Source organism: Eutrema salsugineum, unplaced genomic scaffold, assembly GCF_000478725.1.
Source record: "Eutrema salsugineum unplaced genomic scaffold, Eutsalg1_0 scaffold_7, whole genome shotgun sequence".
Taxonomy (NCBI): Eukaryota; Viridiplantae; Streptophyta; class Magnoliopsida; order Brassicales; family Brassicaceae; genus Eutrema; species Eutrema salsugineum.
The window spans coordinates 6,988,536-7,013,583 of NW_006256486.1; the positions used below are offsets into that span (position 1 = coordinate 6,988,536).

The 25,048-nt window shown below is 35.0% G+C and overlaps 3 protein-coding genes across 5 annotated transcripts; 2 read left to right on the forward strand and 1 right to left on the reverse strand.

The window, feature by feature from the left end:
• The first annotated feature begins 4,242 nt into the window (after nt 1-4,242).
• Nucleotides 4,243-7,650, forward strand: LOC18010392 (hexokinase-like 1 protein). Of its 2 annotated transcripts, XM_024150885.1 has the most exons (10): nt 4,243-4,500; nt 4,932-5,159; nt 5,282-5,432; nt 5,517-5,702; nt 5,781-5,855; nt 5,943-6,095; nt 6,181-6,276; nt 6,387-6,517; nt 7,063-7,144; nt 7,230-7,650. In XM_024150885.1, the coding sequence occupies exons 2-10, from the start codon at nt 4,966-4,968 to the stop codon at nt 7,554-7,556; spliced, it is 1,395 nt and encodes a 464-aa protein (XP_024006653.1). In that variant the 5' UTR covers nt 4,243-4,500; nt 4,932-4,965; the 3' UTR covers nt 7,557-7,650. The 2 variants fall into 2 exon arrangements, with proteins under 2 accessions (XP_024006653.1, XP_006393517.1); XM_006393455.2 differs by lacking the exon at nt 4,243-4,500 and having other exon boundaries at nt 4,780-5,159.
• A 330-nt stretch (nt 7,651-7,980) lies between these two features.
• Nucleotides 7,981-10,312, forward strand: LOC18010393 (AP-2 complex subunit sigma). The gene is made up of 6 exons (XM_006393456.2): nt 7,981-8,240; nt 8,339-8,437; nt 8,510-8,560; nt 9,286-9,459; nt 9,867-9,926; nt 10,037-10,312. Exons 1-6 carry the CDS (start codon nt 8,238-8,240, stop codon nt 10,076-10,078), a joined length of 429 nt encoding a protein of 142 aa, XP_006393518.1. The 5' UTR covers nt 7,981-8,237; the 3' UTR covers nt 10,079-10,312.
• A 390-nt stretch (nt 10,313-10,702) lies between these two features.
• On the reverse strand, nt 10,703-11,652 carry LOC18010720. 2 transcript variants are annotated; one of them, XR_002897401.1, is made up of 2 exons: nt 11,562-11,652; nt 10,703-11,413 (listed from the first exon to the last, which is right to left on the reverse strand). XR_002897401.1 is itself a non-coding variant. In XM_006393457.2 (2 exons), the coding sequence occupies exon 2, from the start codon at nt 11,403-11,405 to the stop codon at nt 11,124-11,126; it is 282 nt and encodes a 93-aa protein (XP_006393519.1). In that variant the 5' UTR covers nt 11,406-11,423; nt 11,562-11,622; the 3' UTR covers nt 10,703-11,123. The 2 variants fall into 2 exon arrangements, 1 of the variants encoding a protein (XP_006393519.1); XM_006393457.2 differs by having other exon boundaries at nt 10,703-11,423; nt 11,562-11,622.
• Between the last annotated feature and the right edge of the window lie 13,396 nt (nt 11,653-25,048).

Below are 25,048 nucleotides of genomic sequence, written 5' to 3' on the forward strand. Positions count from 1 at the left end.
GTCATTTCTGGAAGACACTTTGGAGAAAACTAGGTACCAAGCTGCTCTTCTCCACCACATGCCACCCCCAGACCGATGGACAAACCGAAGTGGTGAACCGCACACTTTCGACCTTACTCAGAGCCACCATCGGTAACAATTTGAAAAATTGGTTAGAGTGTCTCCCCTTTGTTGAATTTGCTTATAACCGAGCCACACACTCTGCTACTAAACTGTCTCCTTTTGAAGTTGTATATGGGTTCAATCCATTAACCCCTTTAAATCTCTCACCATTACCTCAAGTGGAACAAGTTAATCTAGATGGCTTGAAGAAGGGAGAGTTCATCAAGAAACTTCATCTAAAGGCCAAGGAGAACATAGAGAAAAAGACTGAAGGGTACAAGAGGAGAGCTGATAAGGGCCGCAAAGAGTTAGTCTTCAAACCCGGAGAATGGGTTTGGCTTCATATGAGGCCTGAACGATTCCCACACAAGAGGAACTCCAAGCTAGCACCGAGGGGAGATGGCCCATTCCCTGTCTTGGAGAGGATAAATGACAATCCCTACAAACTTGAGCTACCAGGTGAGTTTAACATTTTGCATAGTTTCAATGTAGCTGATTTGTCTCCTTTTGATGCAGGTGAAACAGTTTTGAGGGAAAAACCTCTTGAAGACGGAGAGAAGGATGAGATCATCGAGCACTCTAATGAGGATCCCAATTCCCAACACTTCAAACAGGTCCCATGACTCGGTCTAGAACCAGGAGCCTGCGTGAAAAGATCAACTTAGCCGTATCTAACTTCATACAATCACCCGAGGAGGAACAAGTAGAGGACACGACTCAAACTCAACCGAACCAGCTACGGTCTAGCAAGAAAACAGGTATGAAATCTCTCTTGACAGGACAAGGAGTCGAGACCATCACAAAGCCCGAGGAGACCATCACTCAAGAGTCCAAGACAAGCAACACCAAACACTTAGCCGATAGCGATCAACCGGAGCTTGCACAAGAGACGCTAGCTGAGGAAGAGGCTGCCAAGGAAAGGATTCACGCACTTCCAACAAGCATCATCAACACTACTAAGGCCGCAGAAGACCACCTGAAGATCGCCCCAACACACGTCAAGAACAGCTCACTTCTTCCATGGCCTCTTTTGCGTGCACAACAGGTAAACTTTAGTTATGAGTTTTGTGCAGGAATAGAAGACCAGCTCAGTGGTGACTAAGAGCCACGAGAGCCCATAGACACCAGAGATCAAGTCTCGGTCAAGACTCAAGAGTTTATTTTCTTTTTAATTCATTTAAGTAGAACTTTCCTTATTTGTGTCCAAATTAGACAACTCGCTGTTTACTTGTTTCTTTGCCGTTTTTCTTTTGTTTATTTTGCAAGTCCTGTGGTTTTTGAGTCTTTTCTTTTCATTTGAGTCGAACCCTAGAAGGTTCAAGCTGATGGACTGTTTATAAAGTTCCCTTGCAGCTTTGTAGTTCGATAACTTTTTGCTTATCAATAAAATAATGCCGTTTTCTTTGAAGCTTTTGCTTGAGAGAGTTGCTTGCCTTTGTGTGTGTGTGATTCCACTCAAAGGTTAGTGTTGCTGTATCAGAGAGTCTTCCATCCTATCTGTGGTGCCATCGACCCACCCTCATTTCCCCTGAACCGATCCAACAAGAGAGAGTGAAGGCCAGCTTGTTAGATCTCCATCGATCCTTTGTGTGACTCTATCCCGAGGCATACATCAGGGATGGATCAAGAATCCATAACATGTTGATTCATTGATTGATTCTCTCTGACTTGGTAATCCTTCTTTGATTGCGCACAGGTCCAAATCGAGTAAGCTCGAGTTTGTCTGACTTGTAAAATTAATAACTCGTTCATCTGAACTCCGATTGAACCGATTCCACTTCGAGGTGCTATCTGTATGAGCTGGGAATGTTGTACAAGTGGTCGTTGGTCGGGTAGAATTGAATTTAGCCTTTATTTGTGCTGAACAAGTAAGACATGTCTTCTCTTTGCCCAAAACTCTTGTTGATTTTTCTTGCTGTCCTTCAGGATCATATCACTATGGATCCTCTGGACTGCAAGAAACAATAGAATCTTTAACAACATGAACTTCTCTGCAATGGAAACAATGACTAACGCCATTAAAAGAGCGCGAGAATGGCAACTTGCTAAACCAGAAAAGAAACCAAATTTGGGAAAAAAGGAGAGTTTTGAGGATTATCTTCCCAAGAAACTTGATCAGATGTTTTACAGATGGAGCATGGAGAGAAGACTTGTGCGCAGCTGGAACCAGATGTATCTTCAAATCAGAAGGGAACATAATTATAAACCAAGGATCAGAGGCTCTATTTTTGTCAACTCTCCTCTAGCTGCAGAAGCTTTGGCAATCAGAGGAGCTCTAATCAAAGCAATCGAGCTGGGCTATCTGAGAATTGGCATCGCCTCCGAGTCGCAATCACTGATTTGAGCAATCAACAAAGGAGAACAGATCTCTGAAATTTATGGAATCATGCAAGATATCTCCAAGTTATCTCTTTATTTTGATGTAATTTCGTTCAATTTTGTTCCTCGAAAAGCCAATATGTTGGATGATTCGATCGCAAAAAGCTCTCTCTTTGGCCTGTATGAGGCACAGGAGATGAACAGTGTAACATGAGTTTTTTTTTTGTCAAACATGAGTTTTATTTAAGGAAAGTTTAAAACAAAAAAATCTCACAAACTCAAATTTAAACCACAACTAGATTTTACCCCGTACATTCGCACAGAAATTTATTTTAGTCAAATTAGTTATGTTTTTTTTAGATATATAATTTTTTTTAATAAGTGACAAAATTTTATTTTTATATTTATATATAATTTTTAAAAAAAAATTTTATAATATTATTATGACTTCGATCACAAAAACGTATTCTAATCCGGTCATTTTATTAATTAAAAAATAATCATTATTATAAAAAAAATATTTCTAAATCACTCATTCTATTAATCCAAAAATAACCATGGTTATAAAACCATAATTCTAACCTGTCTAATTCATATTACTATATTATATAAATATTTATTAATTTTAAAATAATATTTATCTCGATATCTTGCATATTTTGATAATCTAATCCGCATAAAACCAAAATTATTATAAAAAAATCTAATATGTCCCATCAAATTACCATATAGTTTGAATATTTATTAGTTTTAATATGCATAATTTTAGTTTGATTAAATATGATTAAAAATAAATATAATAACATATTCATTAATCATATTATTAATATGTGTTATTTTGAAAATATTATTTAAATTTCAATTGTGAAATTAAATCTAAAATTTATTTAAAAAAGTGTAAAGTAATTTAAATCAAAGTCTATTTTCAGAATTAAAGTTATTGATAGAAAAAATTAAATAGTTTAAATTTTAAATTAAATACAACCTATATTTAAGGAAATTTTTAGTTATTTAAATAAAAATCTTAATTTTTGGAATTAAATGTATATATAAAAGAAATTTTATTTTTATATAATATTAGAATAAATTGGAATAATTTTAATAGTATTTCTAATATATATTTTTAAAAAAACTTTGAGAGTGTTTGGAAGCAAGTATTAAAAGTGCTTCTGTTTTAATATAATAGATATAATTCTCTTGTGGTTTTATAAAACTTGTACGGTCACATACATTAGAATTTCTAAATTTTAAGAGTTTATTTGAACTCTTTGTTACGAGAACTTCAATTTGATATATATTTTATCACAATTTAACAATTTTAACAATGGTGATAGTTAATTATTTGACGAATTAAATATAATTTCATGGATTTGCACTTCTTGTGAATTGAAGATAAATTTGTCCAAAAAATGTCATTTTGGTTTTTATGATTTTTTTTGGAGTCAACTAATATTTTGGTTTTTCATAAACCCAATTGGCCAATCCGAACTGGTTATTAGTATGTCATTCAACCGATCCGGTTATTATATCATTGCTGATAGCTATGAGACAAACTTTTATTCTTGAAAATTTATCTTCCATTTTATATTTATCAATAATTGTTAAACAAAAATGCCTCTTTTTAGTCTTTTTCTGTTTGTTATTGATATTTTCTCTCTCTCTCTGTCTCTCTTTTTATTTTGCTTTGAAATTTGAATAATACTTTGATTGATAATGCAAACGAGTAACAAAAAAACAAGAAAGGGTCTACCGACTACCAATAAGGTAAACCCATAACAAGGCCCAAAGAAGAAGAAAAAAAAAAACAAAAATAAGTTTAATAAACTCTTTGCACATTGACAACCACCGTCGGGTCACGGAAAAAGTTGTCGCCGGAGGATAGCAATGCTGAGTCAAGAAAGGTTTAGGGGTTAATAAAAACTTTGTATTGGTTTTGGGATCAGAATCGATTGGTTTCTTGTTTCTCTGAGACTGACTACAAAATCTACAAATTCAATACCTGATCTTTTGTTGGTTCTCTCACGTTGATTCTCAGAAGTTTTATCTCCATTTCAAACCTCTTCGTCGACCTAATTTCAGGTAATGACTTTGCCAATTTGTGTTTGTTTTAGTTTTGATTGTTGAGTTGAGTCGAGTCGTGTTACTTGAATCGTTCGACTTTTTGTCTGAAGCGATATTGAAATACCAAAAAAAAAAAATTATAATATTTTTTAGGTAAATCTCTGGTATGTCTCAGTTAGTTTTGAAAATATTAATACATGATAATTTTAAAAAACAAAGAAGCCCATGGTTTACGAGAGCTGTATCAATGGTCTAAAACTAGTTGTTGTATAAAAAAAACTGCTTATTCAACAGGAGAGAAATAATCAAATAAGTAAAGTAGCAGCAACTAGACAAGTTTGACTTCGAAAGCTTCGTCCTTTACAAATTCAGAAACCAAAAACTTGAACAATGTCACTAATCAGCTTTGCCTCTGCTTCTTCCTCTGTTTTTATCACCCCAACCGTTAGATCTTTCACATCTCGCCGTTCCAATTACACCGTAATGTCCGCCGTCCGATCTGAGTCTCCTTCGACGTGTCCTGTGCTGACCAAGTTTCAGAGAGACTGCGCCACTCCTAAGCCGTTCTTACGCAAAGTAGCCGACGCCATTTCCGATGACATGCGAGCCGGTCTTGCTGTCCAAGGAGGTGGAGATCTCGACATGATCTTGACTTTTGTCGACGCTTTGCCTTCTGGGTATTTCTCCTTTTATGCTCTTGTGATCTCAAGATTATGAAAAGTTTGAGTCTTTAGTGTGGAACAATGAACTAAGTAGAATAAAAATGATGTTTTTGAGATGTTGCATTAATGGATTATAGGAAGGAGGAAGGTTTGTTCTATGCATTGGATTTAGGAGGTACAAATTTTCGGGTGCGTAGTGTGGAATTAGGAGGAAAAGAAAAGCGTGTCGTAGCTGCTGAATCTGAACAGCTATCGATTCCTCATGAGCTTATGATTGGTACAAGTGAGGTAACGAAAAATCTTAAACACAACACAATGAGTGAGTGTGAATCGTTTTTTAATTGAATGTGTTCTTGATTGAATGTTTTGCAGCAACTCTTTGGGTTCATTGCTTCAAAGCTTGCTGATTTTGTCGCAAAGGAGAAGCCGGGGCAGTTTCCACTGGAACAAGGGAGGAAAAGAGAGATAGGATTTACTTTCTCCTTCCCTGTGTATCAAACCTCCATTGATTCAGGGACACTAATCAAGTGGACTAAAGGGTTTCATGTGTCTGGAATGGTGAGTTCATATTTCTGATCCGCAAGTTTCTTATGTGGTTCTACTACATTGTAGTAACCTATTAAAATGTTATTGCAGGAAGGAAAAAACGTGGTTGCTTGTTTAAATGAAGCTATGGAAGCACATGGACTCGATATGCGAGTTTCTGCTCTTGTATGTTTCTTATTTTCTCTCAAAAATGGAAAGAAACTCTTGTCTTGTGCATATTGTAAAGTTTTTGGTGTTTGTGTGTGTTTTAAGGTAAATGATGGAGTGGGAACATTAGCTGGAGCAAGGTATTGGGACGAGGATGTTATGGTCGGTGTGATTCTTGGCACCGGGACAAACGCTTGTTATGTAGAGCAGAAGAGTGCAATTCCTAAACTCCAAAACAAATCTTCTTCTGGAACAACGGTATATTATTGATATTGATTTATATATAAATACATATGTTCGCCGTAATTGTTACCATGCTTAAGATCTTTTGATTTGGAATCAGGTCATAAACACAGAGTGGGGAGGGTTTTCTAAGATTCTTCCGAGAACCATTTTTGACCAAGAGATGGATAAGGAAAGCCTGAATCCTGGTGAACATGTAGGAGAATTTTATCCTTTTTCTAGCAACATTATGTTTTTTTTTTGGTTTGGTTACTGTATGATCACTGGTTCTTACACAGTTTTTCATTTGTTTATATGTGGATGAAGTTATATGAGAAGATGATCTCAGGGATGTATCTTGGTGAAATTGTAAGGAGGGTTTTGCTCCAAATGTGTAAAACTAGTGACTTGTTTGGACAATTCGTTCCTGTCAAACTATCCAGTCCTTTTGCACTCAGGTACTTGTCTCTCTCACTATCTTTCTCCCTGTCCAGATTTGGTTTGTGGTTTAAAAAGTAGGTTTAGTTAGAGATGGAGAGTTCGGTTTACGGTTTGGTTTTGGCTCAGTTTTTATTGGTTTATCGGTTTTGTGAAAAGTGAAACTAAATGAAAAATCATTTGTAATTCGGTTTCGTTTTAGTTTGGTTTGGATTTCTTTTGGGTCAGATCAAAGAAAATGATTGAAAACTATCAATTTGTGTATTTTGGTATTCCCGGTTCGGTTTGATTAAGTATACTAGAATTGTTTCGATTTAGTTTTGATTTTGGTTTTTAAACCAAGAAAACCAATTTGGTCATAAACAAATTCTGATTTAAACAATTAGTTCAGATTAGGTTCGGTTTGGTTTTGATGCTCATCAATGGATAGAATTGTATATCTCAAAGTGGCTGTTGGTTTTAGGTAGGGAGTGCCTTTGAAAACTTGATTAGCTATCAAAATGTTGAAAATTCCAAACTGAATGTTAATCATTTGTTTGATTTTTTTTTTTTAAATTTTGTATAGGACCGAAGATCTGTGCAAAATGCAAGAGGACAATACGGATGATCTTATGAGTGTTGGATCATTCCTATACAACTTTTTAGAGGTAAGTAGTTAACATATACAATGGATAAGAATCACATCCATAGATTTGGATAACTTTATCGACCCTATCGAGATATTGGAAACAGGTCGAGGCCAATCTGAAGGCGAGGAGGAGAGTGGTGGAAGTGTGTGACACGGTGGTGAAGCGTGGAGGGCGTCTAGCCGGAGCTGGTATAGTGGCGATTCTTGAGAAGATTGAAAACGAAACCAAAAGAATGGCTTCAGGTCAAAGAACCGTTGTGGCTATAGACGGTGCACTCTACGAGAAGTACCCACAGTATCGACGGTATATGCAAGATTCTCTAGTCGAGCTTCTTGGCCATGATCTTGCAAGTCACGTTGTGATCAAACATACTAAAGACGTGTCTGGTCTCGGTGCTGCTCTTTTGGCCGCCACTAACTCCATTTACTAGTGCTTGAACATCTACTTACATGAGTAAAGACTTTGGTGCGGTTTGTTTGTGTACATTATGTTATATATTTATATAACAAGAGTTTGTTTTTTTATGCTTGTGTGCATGTACTAGTTTTAGATCTAAGCCCCAACCATATTTTACTAAATGTAACCTTCTAGATGAAATTAAACACGTTTAGATTAAATAAAACAAACAAATAATTTCACAACCGATAAATTCATCAAACATTTGTATTGCTAGAAAAGTAGATAGGATGACACATTTAATTTTGTAGAAAAATAGACCGCTACAGAGCGGTTTCAAGCCATCAATAGACTGGTCCTTTGAATTATTTTGGTTTATAATTGTAATTTTGAGTAATTTTGTTTTTTTATGTCTAAATTAATGTATCATAAACCAAGATTAATTTCACATTTCCTTTATAAATGAGCCTTGAAAGGAACTGGGAAATTTATGATAAAAAAAAAAGGAACTGGGAAATTCTAAATTTTCACCACTCTCCCCCTACATCATTTTCATGTAACGCGAAATTTGTCTGGACTTTTTCGGTTAAGTACCTGATTTCGCCAGCGTGAAAATTCAAAGCGAGATCTGAAAAAAGGAAGCCAAAAGAGTCGAAAGGAATCGGCCAAAAAGGGTTACTTCTTCTCTGTTAAGCTCCTGAATTCTCCAGAGAAAATGGTTTACTGCTCTGTCTCTTTCTCCAACTTTGCTTCCTTTCTGATTCATGACGCTTAATTTTCATCTCTCTCTCTCAATTTCCTCTTCTCTGTTTCCAGATCCGATTCATATTATTGCAGAACAGACAAGGGAAGACTCGTCTCGCCAAATACTATGTTCCTCTCGAAGAATCCGAGAAACACAAGGTTGAATACGAGGTATAATTCTTATCTTCCTCTTTTTTCTCTGTCCTATGCTTCGTGTTTCTGAATCCTCAGTTTTCCCTCCAGGTTCATAGGTTAGTGGTGAATCGCGACTCAAAGTTCACCAACTTCGTCGAGGTGCGTGGCTCGATTTCTGAATTTTATCATCCATGATCCATAACGAGATTAGGGTTCTTCGTAGGGAAAAATATTGGGATTACACTGGTTTGATCGGTTTGAAAGTGCATTAGCTTGTTGAAAACTGCGATTTTTTCCTCAATTGGGTGGTTCATATTGTTAATTCGAGATGTAAAGCTCACTAATTTCGCTGAGGTTTGTGGTTCGATTTCAAAATTTACTATCCATCATGATCCATAACGAGATAAGGGTTCTTCATTAGGAAAAGTATAGGCATTACACTGGTTTGATCGATTTTGAAGTGCATTGGCTTGTTGAAAACTGCGAAATTTTCCTCAGTTGGGTGGTTCAGTTAATTCGAGATGTAAAGCTCACTAATTTCGTTGAGGTTTGTGGTTCGATTTCAAAATTTATTGTTCCTGATTCATAAAGAGATTCGGGTTCTTCATATGGTAAAGTATAGGCATTACACTAATTTGATCGATTTGAAAGTGCATTTGGCTTGTTGAAACTGCGAAGTTTTACTCAATTGGGGGATTTGTATTTGTTAGTTCGAGATGTAGATAGAAGCCAAGCCTTGATTTTGAGTTTCTAGCTTCATTTGTTAATGTCATGGTTGGTATCAAATTCTTTGTAGAGGCATGCAAATGTCATTTAGAACCAATGTTGTGGAATGCATTGTGAAATCTGTCATGTATAAATGCAACCATGTTTTTTTTTTCCAGTTTAGAACACACAAGGTGATATACAGGCGTTACGCTGGATTGTTCTTCTCCGTTTGCGTGGACATAACGGACAACGAGCTGGCTTACTTGGAGTCCATCCATCTGTTTGTGGAGATATTGGACCATTTCTTCAGCAATGTTTGTGAGCTTGATTTAGTGTTTAATTTCCACAAGGTACAAATACCTCTTTGTTGCTCTTATCCTTTTATACAATTTAGTTCCGCAAACTGCTAATTCGGATTTCTTACCCTAAGTTTGACTTCTGATGTTGTACAATCACCAGTTTCCAAAAAACCTGTGATTTTGATTTGTCTCTTTGCTGCTTGGAAGTTCTCGTCTATGAAACTTTTAAGGTTTTATCAAATCGAAGCTTGTGTTTATTAAAAACAAAAGCCTGTTATCGTTCTCTTCTCATTGTATTTGGCGCTTGAGTGTGAGCATGTGTGATAAATATCTGTACGCAGCTTCAAAATAGCATTCCGCAGTTGTGTTTTCTTTATGTAGATGCTATTGTCTTTCTAGATTTGATCTATGTTTGTACTAATAGTTGCTACTAAATTCCCTATGACTTATATTAATAGGTGTACCTGATACTCGATGAATTCATTCTTGCTGGGGAGCTCCAAGAAACAAGCAAAAGGGTGTGAAATAATCTGTTTCAAGCTTGTTCTCTTGCACTAAAATGTATCACACATGCTCTCTGTCGCAAGGGCTAAACATATAAATGTTTTGGGCAACTTTTAACTTGCAGGCGATCATCGAAAGGATGTCAGAACTCGAGAAGCTAGATTGATGAGCATTTCTCAAGAAGCTAGAGTGCTTGTCGAGATGTTTATGTCATTCTTGCGTGGCCGGAGATTTACATTTTTTTTTTCTCGAGTTGAAGACAGTTGTGGTATTAAGATTGCAAAGGATATAAATTTAATCTGCTGAGATTTACATTCCATGTTTATCTCTGTGAGATCTTCATTTCAAGGTTACTATTTATCAGACATGAAATTTTGTATAAATCTATTTTGGTTTCGCAGAACCTTGGTATCCAGAGCATATGCTAGCTGAGAGGATATGAAACTATATTGATACTGTTGAACTATCAACAAACTAAGAAGACAAATAGTGAGGAATGTGATCCAAATTTCTTGGATCAGCTTCAAAGATTATTGTAATATACAGAGGATCGTCGATCATCTCGAAACTCTTATATCTTATTGACAAAACCAGGATCATGAGAGCTTTTCTCACTACCCAACTTTTCAAGTTAATACTTAGCTTGCAAATGCAACTTTACCGAGAGACTTTGCGAGTACCTGAATCGATCAAACACACACGAAGACAACCACTAACCAGTATAGATAACCAGGGCTTATCAATCATGTATGTTTCTTGTCTAATGCCTCCTAAATAGCATGGTTTCAGTTAATTCCATCAAGCCGAGCATTGTCCTCTGGTGTTTCTCACAGTTTTGACATAGTCCCAAGAGCTCTCCAATAACTCCAGCTCCCTTTGAATCCACTAACACCATTTTTATATTGCACCTAGCATATAAGCTTACACTAAATCCTTATTATTCTTCAAACAAAATCTCAACATCTACACTAAATCCTTACACTAATTGATGCTTAAATATCTCTTACCCTAAATCCTTACACCAATTGATGCTTGGACATCTCTTACCCTGAATCCTCATATTCTTCTTAGATAAACAAAACCCTTCCACAATTAGTAAACTCGACAAAGATCTACCACTTAACTTGTATATCACAAAACCAAGCTTAACATATGCAACAATCCATGGAAGACAAAAAAAGACAGGAAGTGATAATGATAACACAGTAAAATCAAATCTTTGTCTTCTTCGGCTTCACAGGACATTTTACATGAGAAGCATCCTCCTCCTCACCTTCTACATCAGATAATATTTCATCGGGGACATCATCTGGAACATTATGCTTTGTAATAAACTCCTTCAGTATCTTCATACTTTCCTCTTTCATCGAAACCAATTGGTCCAAGACAGTATCACCTTTGTTTGCATCAATGGTGTAGCTCTCTGTCCCAAGTTTGAATTCGACTTTAACCAGCCTCTTCTCAGGTACTGAGTCGTGAGTCTCAATCTCCATAATCAAGCCTGAAATTTACTTTTTTTTTTACAATGTTCGATCTCAAATCAAAACTTAAAAGCGAATTGGACTGAAATTTCGGAAATTTAAGCGTTTCGAAGTATAAATTAAGCAAAGAACAGTAACGAGTTTAAGATGAATTTAGCTTCTCGGTACCTGAGTGAAGTCAATCCCGCTGGAAGAAGAAGCCAAAGGAAGATGAAGCCGACGATTATGAGCGATTACAAAATTAGGGGGACCAAATATTTACCCTAAGAACATGTGGGGCATCAATAGTTTAAATCTTTAAATTAATAAAATAGTCTAGTAAAAAGTAAAAATTTAAGACTAAAAACTCAAAAAGAAAGAAACTATAAATACCCTAAAAAATGAAATTAAAGCGAATATTTTTATTTCGAACAAGAAGTAAGGTTTTATTTTTTATTATCTATGTATATTTTTGTAAATTGTTAATTTTTTTGGTTTTCTCATCTTAAAAAACAATTACATGTACAATTTTAAGATGAATGATTCTACAGGATTTTCCCAATAAACAAAACAAGATTTTCCATATAAGAAAATCTGAAATTTTTTTTTCTCACTTTAGTTTTCCATTTCTCCACTTTTTATGCATCATCTATTACTAATAAAAATTGAAGTAATATGTCTATAAAGATGTCCACATGAGATTAAAAAGAGCAATTCTATTAGTCTACATTAATATTTAAAATTAAAAAAAATTCTATATTTTAAAATTGTATTGTTAACAAAAACATATTTATATAAAAATAAAAATTGGAGCTATATTTCTCTAAAAACAGATTTAAAAAATCAATTTTATTAGTCCACATCAATAATTAAAATTAGAAATTTTTAAATTATAAAATTGCATTGGTAATACAAAAATTACAGAGAAAAATGTTAATTTAAAATATTTCATTATTAATAATAGTTTTTTCCGTAATAATAGTTTTTCCGTAATAATAGTTAAAGCTGTATTTTAAAAAATTTTACTATAATTGTTAAGAAAATTAATCAAAAACTAAAAAAATTTCCATTATAACAAAAAAATAACCAACATAATATTAAACTCTTTAGTTAAAATTTCAATTTATTATAATATATGTTATTTATACAAATTAAATTTACTTGATTTTAAGGTTGTTCACTTAAAATTTTAAATAATAAATAATTATGATTAACATACATCTAAAATTTTTGTCACATGTGCAAAATATATTTCCACATAATTTCATGTATATGAAATTGATCGAAAGTTCAATTCTATTGGTTTACATCGATATTTCAAATTTAGAAAAAAAATTTTTTTGTCAACAGCTTAAAACTATCTAGAACGGTTCGGCCAACTAAACCGGTGGTAACGAGTTCACATAAATGATTTCTTGAGGGTGGACACGAACGCTTCTTGCAAGTCCGTCTTCGAGTTCTTTGTGCGTAGAATGTGTGTTAGAAGGAAAAAGCTGAAACTGTCCTTCATTCTTCCAATCTCTCTCAAATGTAGCGCGAAAGCTGGCCATTCGTCGGGTTTAGACACCATCTTCACCATCTCCGAACAATCTGTTGCAAAAGGTACTTCTGTCTTATGGTTCAGGAGCATGCAATGCATTGCCCATATAAAGGGCCTCCATTTCTGCATGTAAAGGCGTAAGACTCCGTCGTACCTTCTGTGCTCCCATTATAATTTCCGTGACTCCTTCCTTAAATTAATACCATCCAAGTCCCGCAAAGGGATCCGTGTCTTTCCAAGAGCTATCAAGATAACACCACCAACCCTCGTAGGGTGTGTGTAGTGATGAGCTCTGAACATTGCAAATATCTGTGGTGGGTGGATCTTGTTCTTCCCTTTGGGCCTCCTCTCATAAGGTCGCTTCTGTTTCCGCTATTTTTAATGTGATCCGTGGGTCTATGTTTTTGTTCGAATTTTTTTTTTTTTCGTACCTTCCATATGTTTTTGATCAGGGATAGTGTGTGTTTTTCGCCTCTTGTGGGATTCTCCAGAAAAGATGATCAAAATTTGGATAAATTGAGGTTCCCGGGAAAATCCCAGGGGGTGATGGAATTTGGGATAATGCCCATGTTTGTAAAGCCGGAGGGCATTCAAACAAGACATGATTAATTGATTCTTCTTCCGCTCCACACCGTGCACATTGTGTGTCGCATTGAATTCCCGTGTACGTAATCTAGAGGGTACCGAGAGGCATCCCGATAGAGCTTGCCAAATGAAGTGCCTCAGTTTTGGTGCACATTTCAATTTCCAAGTGTGTGCTTGTAATGCCTTTATATCTGGACCGAAGGGAACCACTGTGTCTCCCTCAGGGTAATCCTGCTCAGCCTTGTACCCAGTTTTTATCGTATAACGCCCAGATTTTGTGAAGTGCCATCCTAGTTGGTCAGGCATATACGAGCTACTAATAGGGATTCCCCGAATAATCTCTACGTCCCCTGGGTCAATGATTGCCGACAGCAGTCCCAAATTCCTTGATTGTGTCGCTGGATCGATCAAGTGATTGACCATAAGATTCAGATAATAATTAATACCTTTACAAATGGCTGGTCTCAGGCGAGAAGAAGGTATCCATGGATTACTCCAGACAGAAATGGAGCATCCTGAACCAACTCTTTGATTAATCCTTTATTAACCAGAGATCAAGCCGAGAGAATACTTCGCCATATATAAGATGGTGAGTAGGATCTCACTGGGTCCAAAGGGCTCGTGTTCTGAAAATATCGTCCCTTAAAGACCCGAGCAAACAAGGAGGTTGGTCTATCAATGTGCCACCACAATTGCTTTGCCAATAAAGCTGTGTTAAAATCCTCCACATCACGAAAACCTATTCCTCCTTCATTTTTAGATTTACATATTTTCTTCCACGCCATCCAGTGTATACCACAATTGTGTCCATCTGAGCTCCAACAGTATTTTGCCGCTGCACTAGTTAATTTTTTTGTTGTGACTTTAGGCAACCAAAAGCAAAACATAACAAAAGTTGGCATCGCGGATGCTACCGATTTAATAAGAACTTCTTTACCCTCTTTTGACAACAAACTTGATGTCCACTTATTTATTTTATCGTTTTGTCTCTCTGCTACAAAATTAAATACCTTGGTCTTGGCACCGTCTAGACTTTCTGGGATGCCGAGATAGGATCCCGTCCCTCCCTCTCTAGAAATTCCTATGATCTGCCGCATCTCAGTTTTGGTTTGATCTGTGACCGTGTGACCGAATTGAATCGAGGATTTGTCGAAGTTAATTTGTTGTCCCGAAACACTTTTATACTGCTTCAGTATGTCCAACAGTTTCTGGCATTCCTCTTTATTTGTTTTATAGAAGAAAGGCTATCGTCTGCAAAAAGCAAGTGTGAGACTGCAGGGCTTGCCCTTGCAATCTTCAGACCAGTTATTAGCTTTTTCTCTTCAACCTTCTTGATATTTGTTATTAAGACTTCCGTACATAAAATAAATAAGTATGGGGATAAAGGGACCCCTTGGCATAGACCATGTTTTGGGATTATTTGGCCCTTTGGTTGACCATTTAGAAGAACTCTATATTTCACCGTTGTAATACACTTCATCATCCATGTAAATCCATCTTTCTGCAAAGCCTAGTCATCGTAAGAGGTCCTCAATAAATGTCCATTCGACTCGATCACACGCTTTACTTATATCCGTCTTGATTGACATATAATTACTTTTGCATGATTTATTGGTTCGTAGACTATGGAACATCTCTTGTGCTATGAGGATATTGTCTGAGATCAACTATCATGCCACAAAGGCTGATTTTGTTTCCGATATTAAAGCCGGTAATAGTTTTTTCAACCGTTGACGTAGCACCTTAGATATAATTTTATAAGCTACATTACATAGGCTAATAGGTCACAACTCCATCATCCGCGTAGGCCGTTCTGTTTTTGGAATTAGGCAGATGTTTGTTAGATTTCCAAAAACCTATTGACTAACCGTACTAGATCCGCCTTGATGATTTGCCACGAGCGCTGATAAAAAATTGCTGTCATCCCATCGGGTCCTGGGACTTTTTCTGGGTGCATCAGAAATAGTGCGTTTCTCATTACCTCTTTTGAGGCTATTGTCTTGAGTATAGCATTATTCGTTTCCAAAATTAATGGTCTAATCTGTCCCAGTGCATTATCAAATTCTGTTGGGGATGTCGTGGTAAATCGTTCCTCAAAGTATTTAACTGCTACCTACTCAATCTCGTTTTCGGATGTAACCCAAGTTCCCACCTCATTATGCAAACCAATAATCCGATTTTGTGCCCGTCGTTGTTTAAGTAGAGCATGGTAAAATTTGGTATTTTTATCCCCTGCCTGTGCCCATTGAGTCCGACTTTTCTGTTGCCAGTATAGTTCTTCATCCCGATAAGCTGCTTGTAGTTTTTTTTGCTGTGACCTTCAGTTCCTCCTCCGTTCGTGTATCATTGTTTTGGATTTCTTCTAATGTCCGTTTCGAATCCTCGATTTGTCTTTCCCATATGGCTGTAGGGTTTTCCTCCATTTGGATATCTCTCGTCGACAGTTCTGAATTTTCCTCATGAAATTCATTTCCTCACCACCGGAATCTAAGTCCCAGCCTTTGGAAATTGTTTCCATTAAACCGTTTTGTCCTAACCATCGTTTATCAAAGCGGAATTGTGAGTTTTTCCGAGGAATTTTATCCTCGATTGTTGCGACTATTGGCCTATGGTCCGAACCAATCATTGCCAGATACTCAACAAATGAATGTGAGAAAAGCTCATGCCAATCCTCATTCGCTAGAGCCCGATCAAGTCTACATCGGACAAGTTTTGCATTCCTTTGTCCTCTCCAAGACATTATATTACCTAAACAAGGGAATTCCAAGAAGCCACTGTCCCGTATCATAAGGTTAAAGAACACAAACATGGAGGCATTCCTTAAATTTCCCCCTTGCTTTTCATTATTACTAGTAATCTCATTCATGTCACCAATAATAAACCAGGGATCTGTCCTTATAAGACTTATTCGAGTTGATCTTTCCCAAAATTACTTATTGTATATTCCCAAACCAGGGATCTGTCCTTATAAGACTCATTCAAGTTAATCTCATGCTAGAGATTAATGTAAAAGTTCTTAGTTTTGAGATGTTTAATTTGTTATTTATTTTTTAAAATTTGTATGTACCTAACCTATACTGGTTTTGCCTACTTAATTATCATTAGAAAAAATGAGAATGAAGTAAATTGAATATAATCATCAAAAAAATCATTTAAAAAATAAATATGATATAATCTTTGAGAAGACAGATATAACAAGAATAAAAATGAACATGCTGAAAAATATTTTTTCATTCTTATTAGAAAAGATGAGGTATTAATCATTGAGAAATTATTTAAAAACCAATTGAAAAAAATATATTTAATTCACATTTTTGTGTGATTTTATTCATTTCATATTCAACTATTGTTTTGGTTTCAAATTTAAGTTTGTTATTAATCTCAAAGCAAGAGTTGTGTTTATTAGTTTTTTTTTCAAATTAATAGATCAAAATAAAAATTTGTATTGGTTAAACAAGAGAAAAAAAAAAGATAAATTTATAAATTTTATTATTTTTATTGTCTTTAAAGAACACATATATAATTGGAATGAAAATGAAAATGATGAAAAAAATTTTTGTTGAAGAAGTGATATATTAAATTGTATCATCATGTAAATACTATGTTTAAAAAGTAGCATTTGATTAATTTGTAATATTTTTAGGTTGTTTTGGTATATTAACTTATAAATTTTCGATCAAATAATACGTTTTTAGAAAATGACATATTGAGATTCAAAACAAAACCTTTAAAACTTTAAAATTTACATAAAAATTATTAGATTAACACAATAATATTTTTAGTATATTATTAAAATACTAATCTATAAAATTTATATCTTAATAAATATAATTGATAGCATATAATTTTTATTAAGAATATACCCACGCATAGTGTGGACGCAATATCTAGTATACTACTAATAAAAGTTGAAACTAAATGTTTTTCATGGTGTCTTCATAGAATTTTAAAGGCAATTTTATTGGTCTACATCAACATTCAAAATTAACAAAGTTTACAAATTCTAACATTATTGTTGAATAAGGAAATTCTGTATATAATTTTCATTGGTCCATCTTAACATTGAAAATTTTCCAATTTCTTAACTTTATTATTATTTTTAAATATTATTAAAGATAAATAGATTATGTATAGAATTTATATTAATAATAAAAAACTGAAATAAATAATATTAAAGTAGGAAATTTTTAATTTAAAATAGATATTTCAGTTTTATTAAATAACTAAAAACAAATAAATAGTAAAATTTATTTACATATGTGTACACACATATTTAGAGACTCTTGTATTAACATTCAAATTTTTGTCACATAACTATAATAAATTTTAAGTTATTTTTATGTGTGTGCAACCATTTCAATTAAAAAAAAGCAAAAGAATACAATTAGTTTTCACCAAAGAGGGAGTCATTACAACGTAAAAGAACCAAAGCTAGACAAAGCTACTACAAGCCGTTTTAATGTCGTAAAATGTATCATTTCATCATATTAGCTAAACAAAGAATATGATGAAATGAGATATAGACAAAGCTACAGCAAGCCGCTTTAATGTCGAAAATGAGACCGTAAATCTCCAAAGCTTGGTCATAGGATTTGAGAAGAATGATAAATTCCAAGCAATCCGAGAAACATGTCAAGTGATTGATACCCGGCCTTTTTGATAAATAAAGCACTGAGAATAGAGAAAAATGTTCTATCATTAAGGCGAAGGAGACTGAGATATTCAAAGAAGATCCTTGGAATAACATGGCATCTGACGGAGTTTAACAACCCAACCTGAACCACAAAGGCAACAGTTAGCTGACCAAGCAGCATCCGATTACAGTCAGTAAGCCTCAAAACAAGGAGGATATACCACAACTACTTTCCTCAAAGAGATCCGTGTGGGATCTTTCAGCTTTGATTTCTACCATATGCGGGCCCAAAAGTTATATAAAAGTTGAAATTAATTGATTGAAGTTACATAAGATCGTGAATGCATTTAATATATGTCACCGTGCAAAATATGGTTTCTATATGTTTAAGGTAAACGAAAAGCGTATTTAATTTGTCCGTTTTTGTTATTACTATTTTGTTTCAAAATTCATTCCATAATCATATTTTATCTTGGTTTCAAAACTAATTTTTTCTTCGATACGAGAGTAAAATTTATAAATATTAGTTTTCTTTTTCATTTGTAAATTTCACTGAAAATTTGTATTTATTAAAGTAGCTAAGGAAGGACAACATATTTTAACTATCTTGATTTTTTTTTTGTATTCTACAGAAAACAAATATAATGAGAATCAAATTAAATAAAATGAAAAAACTTATTCACTTTGGTTAAAAAAATGAGGTATAATCATTAAAAATTACTTTAAAATTACCATAAATAATATGATATAAGACAAAAGTTTTCATGAATCTGAAAAAAGAATTGTATTTATTAGTTTGTCTTTTAATGTAATATATTAAATCAGAAATTTTTATTGGCTAAATCATTTAAGGAAATAGAATAGTTTTTTTGTCACATGTCCATAAAAACTTTTCAAATGATCACATGAAATAGATAATGCGAGAAAAAAACAAAAAACTATATTTTATATTCAGCTTATGATTGTCATAGATTAATGTAATATTTTTTGTTTTGAGTTATTTTATGTGATTCATTTACTGAAATTTTCATTTAAGTTGTATTGATTTTGACTCTGTATTTGTGTTTTTAATCAAAACTTTGCTATGATAAAATATAAAAAAATTAAAAAATAACAGCAAATTTGGAAAAAGACGATTCTAATAAAAGTAGAAAAACAAGAGTTATTTTGGCAAATAGGGTAGTTTTAAGTTTTTAATTAGCCAAAAAGTGTGTATTTGGTTTCACGTGTGTTTCTGGTAGTTTTGGTACAGTACAATTTTCATAATGGCAACACTGTCCTTATTAGAGCAAAGGATGAGAGAGAAAAGAGCTGAACAAAAAACTTGGGTCCGATGCGTGACACACATGCTCGCTGACATCAGTGTTTCACTGCATTGAAATGCGCGGTCGTTTTTACTAAAACGGAGGACTAATTAGAAGACAATTGCATAACAAGAAGAATACATAGTTCAACAAATCCCATATCAACCAAAAAAAAAAAAATTGGAAGATTTACCAGATGATGTATTCGAAGTCCTTGTCAAGAAAGTTGGCGAGGATGACTGCTACTACCTCGGTCCAATAATTCGAGCTGGAAGAAGGGGTAGAGACATTGCGAATACCACATAGGTGCTAAAAACAGCAAGTTGCTGGCATTTGGTAGACAGTCCACGGAAAATAGCACCTGGTGCCGAATTTAGGCCATTCTTCGAGCGCTGTTTGGAAGCCAAAATCCACGAGCGATTTTGTTTGAAGCTATAAGGTTTGTAACTTATGAAAAAAAAGATATACACGGGCATTAGAATGCTAAATAAAATCATCCCTTCCGACATCTATGCAATTTACACATGTGGTATTTTGCATATGTGCATTGGGCGCCCAAAAAAAGCACCTAAAGATGGTTTTTACTTATCAGTATCCTCACCATTCGCGTGAAATTCATGAGGTGGCCGAAGAACTCATTCACAGATTCTGGGACTTCTGCCCCCGTTTTGAGGACAATTACAAGCGTATGTTCAGGTACCCTGACTACATCCCTGAAGAACAAAACCCCGAGTGATGCCCTGATCACTATTCCAGTTTTTATTTCACGAGTTGTGAAAACTGTTATGTCAAATGTTCTGCATTACGCATAGCCTACATGATTTAGTCTAAGTAATATTTGGTAATATCTAGGTTAGGCAACACTTGTTTATATAAGTTTGTAGAGGCTTCTGTATATGAGTTAGAGTTTTGTAAGGAAGACAATGTGATTTAATGAAAAGATGGCTATTGTATATGACTTCAAAACGTACGTACACCAAAACGAGTCACTAAAACAATAAAAATAAATGTTGTACACCAGAATCTAAAATAATGATAAACGTGAACACCAGAATCTAAAACAAAATAAATGTTAAAACATCATCTCTAGAGTTTAAATAGGGTAATACTCTATCATAAAACATCATACAGAGTCTGCATACATATCATAAAGTCTAATTTAAAATGAAAAAAAAAAACTAGAAGTTTAAGATAAGATAATCTGACACATAAAATTACATCACTTGATAGCCACTGCTGCAAACTCTTCAAAACAATCCATAGCATATTGTTTACGGAACTGATTAACATCGATGTCTATCAATTCAGACATTTCTTCAATACCATAACCACCAGCATGGATCTCTAGAAACGTAGCAGTTACCGGTCCACAATCGCTTGTCCTTCATTCTGGTATATACCTTTGGTTCGAAACCATGTATATGGTGAGGTCTGGATTATAGAAGCAGTTTTTCACCGGCAGGAAGCTTTTCAGATGCCATGGAAAGGACTCTAGAACAGGTGCCATGAGTCCTGTAACTTCGTTGTCGTCGTATAGTGAGGTGTATGGATCCAATATCTCTATCAAACCAACCCTCAGGTTTATTACCAAACCCACCCAATGTTTGTTCAACCAATTCATTGGGGTGTACACGATGTCAATATTTTTCAGAAACTCAGACATAAGAGATTTACTAGTTGATTTCCCCAATACATAATTCTTCAGACCAGTGCCCCACGGAAAACTAGCTTTGTCCTTAGCGGCTTTAAAACCAGAGTACTTTGAGATGATAAGAGAAGTAAATCATGGATTAATAAGTGTCGCCCTGTCTTTCAGATAAAACTCACCTCTACGCCTCCAGAGCATAGACATAATAACCTGCATATGCTGTGAGACGTGTAATAGAAATAACATAGATCGTTAAAATTTAGATAAAACAAATATAGAAGAACATTAAAGTATGAAATTATAAGGATAAAAGACGTACGTCAGTCGAAATCCATTTTTGTTTTCCGGCAATAGTAAGAAAGAACTTGTTGGTGACGTTGTGGCCAGTAACAATTGTGTATTCCCTGCAGGAGAACAATAGATGAGAGGAAAGTATAGTAAAACGATCAGATATAAGAGAAGCGCATGGAAAAGGAACTCACTGATCTGGATCTTTTGATATGATTTCGGAAAAAACCATCAAACTCATTCTTATTTAATGGTAGAATTGGTGCATATCCAGGTTTCTTCTTACGGCTTGCGAACAAGGCTTTAACACGAGGGTCAATGGTGTACTGACCACCAAGCAGCTCAGATCGTTGGGGAACACGTTTTCCGTGATATCGGGGTGTGACATGAGGTGTATGAGGGCTGGCTGATAGTGGCCATGCCATTGAATGGAGTACAATTGCTGATTTTGGGTCGAAATCCTTAAGTAAAAGATAAAAGTTAGACAACAATATACCAAAATCATGAATACACACTTTCTTGAAAACTCTGTTAAAGGTAGGGAATACTAACCGACAGTGACTTATCAAGTATTGGAGTGACCTGCAATTTTAATAGTGAAGGTAAATCAACCGCAAGATGGAGCTGCAAATGGAATTCTTATTAAACAATTGAAATAGTGAACACCAATTCTGAGGTGAATGCGTGTTTAAATAAGACTTACATCTGAACTGTTTATGTCGGTGATAACATCGTGAACACCAGCATAGTCGCCCATCCAATGTCAATATTATCACTCCCAACATTTGTATCATCAGATGTTGTATGAGATGCATCTTGAAGCTTGGACTCTTGAATCCCAACATTTGTATCATCAAATGCTGTATGAGATACATCTTGAAGCTTGGTCTCTTGACTCCCAACATTGGTATCATCAAATGCTGTAAAATATGCATCTTAACGCTTGGTCACTTGAATACCAACATTAGTATCATCAAATGCTGTATGAGATACATCTTCAAGCTTGGCCTTTTAACTCCCATCATTGGTATCATCAAATGTCGTATGAGATGCATCTTCAATCTTGTTCTTTCCCTCTAACTTAGCACTCATAAGTACCTCTTCTTCTTTGCTTGGTACAACAGTTTCTTTAAGATCATCAGTTTCCTTAGACCTCGTTGAAGCAGCCTGAACACCATTCATCAAATCTAACTTCGAAAAAATGTCTTTCTTAAGATTGTTAATAGCCTGAACCACAAATGCCTTGATTTCATTGAAAATTGGTCCACATACACTATCCTCAGAAGTGGGAGGTTCATTTGGTATTGCCTCCTTCTTGGATACTAGTTTGCGTGATCTTTAAGGCTGCCGAGGCACTGGCCGAGTTTCTTGCCCCGTACTTCTTTCTTTACGTTGACCTCTTTCTTGACCGATTATTTATTGATCTGTGCTTCTTCTTTTATGATGCCTTCTTCCTTGATAGGTTTTTGAATAGATGGCAACAGGAGAATAGAAGCATCACCACCAGAGAAATCAGATGCTTCAAATTTGTATCCCCCGCATATAAGACTCTCTAAATACTCAACCTTCTCGTCTTCAACCTCATCCTCCCAACTAAAATCCATATGACTCAAATCTAGAGGGTAATAGAGGATGGATTGCACAGATAGCTGAAAAAAAAACAACATTGTTTTAAAAAGAAATTTGAACAAAACAAAAAAAAAGTAGTAAGACTAACATGTGAAATGGGTACCTCTGGGTCTGTTTCAGTTTCAATAATATCTTCGTAATGAAGAATCAATTGTGTGAGCTTGCCACCAGTATATTCGAAGAAATTGGTATAAATATCTGACGATAGAATCTTAGACAACAACAGCGGAATTGTTTTAAAAGCTAACAGTTGAAGAGGGAGAGGAAATCCATAATATGCGGAATTCTGCTGCATCAACCTAATCAAAGCTCTTTAATTGAATCTCCTAGTGGAACCTCAGCAGTTGAAGTAGGAGGACCTAACCTAGCATATGTCTGGAGAAATGATTCCCTGCCCCCACGGATAAGTAAGAAAGAAGTTGATGTCGTTCAGCATTTCGACATATTCGTGGGTGATTTTGAGGTGTTTTTCTGGACAAGGGGCAGCTTCTTCCAGTCCGGAAGATTCGGGTCTTGCAACATCACAGTCACTTGCGGCACATCGATGTTTAGATTGTCAGCTCTGAAAAGTCTATTCCACATAGATATAGAGTCAAGATTCATATGCTCTTCTATCTCGGATTCTGATGCAATTTGACTGCAGGTAAGTCCAGTGATGATATGAAACTCCCGAAGAGAAAAGCGCAGAGGTTTACCACCAAATACAAACCACATCTCGTGTTTTTTTTTTGTTACAAGCATGCGACATAGTAGAGCATGTATCAATTTGGCAGAGTTAGTGCATCTTGCAACAGCGAACTCGAACAATCTCCCGAACTGGGATTTGACAATAATGTCAAATACTTCGGTACCTTCCAAAGCAGAACGAATGGAACAGAGAAGATGAGTCTTCGAATAAATGTTTAATATTGCACCAATCGGATAGCAACGTGGGGCGAACAGTCAAGAAAGCAGTTTTACAGAAATTTCGGAGTCTGAATCAGAGCTTGATGAACTCAACTCTGCATAAGATACAACGACACATAGAAAATTATGAAATATATCAATTTGAAACAATTTGATAACGAGAAACCAAAATTTAAACCCAGAACCATAATGATCTTATTTCAAAAATACCTAAGTCCTAATTCAGTGCGGTGAACACCAAAACTACCTAAAACCCTAATTCGGATGAACGAAATATAATATCAAATTAATAACAAATAAAAAAAACTCAGAACCGTGATATAATGGCTTATCAGGCAACTCTTGTCCCTGCGGCTTAGTGTTGCGAGCCGATCTTCGAAGATCGGACACATTTTGTTCTTATGATTTCTTCAATCGCTTTGGAGTCCGCTTCGAATTAGATGATTGTTTTCTTTTCGAAGTCATTGGAATTAATGGTCTAGAGATATCTAGGAAATGAGGATGAACACTGTGGTTTTGTTCGGTGATGGGAGACAGTGGCGGTTGCGAAGTAAAGGGTTCGAATGTGTTTGTCAAATTCGAATTAGTTTTCTGGGTCAAATTAAGTTCTAAAATTCTTTTTAAATAATCATAATGGCATCAAAATATAATAAGAGAAATTTGTAAATGATAGTTTAGTTACTGACACAGAAAAACTACCCAAACACATTCACTTTTTCAAAACACATCCTTTTGGCCAGTTAAAAACTTAAAACTACCCATTTGGCCAATTATATCAAAAAACAAACTGTGAAAACCATTTTTCTTTCATAAATCTTGCATTATCTACACTTTTTGCATTTTCTTTAAATTTTTTCAAAAACAGTTTTCAAAACAAAATACGTTTTAAAATGGAATGGTGAACATGAATCAATGATACTTGATTGTGTGCTTTTAGACTGTTCTTAGTGACATGTTCATTTGTGATTTAGGACTAGACTAGGTGGTAGGTAATCACATTTGAAACAAAGTACCCCAGAGGAATTTGAATGATTTTGATTTAGATGAAGGAACACACTAGCTCTGTTTTATCTGGACTTAACATTGAGTTAATTTTTTCATTGAAGCATTAGATCAGGAAAATGCTACTGCATTTGGCAAGGA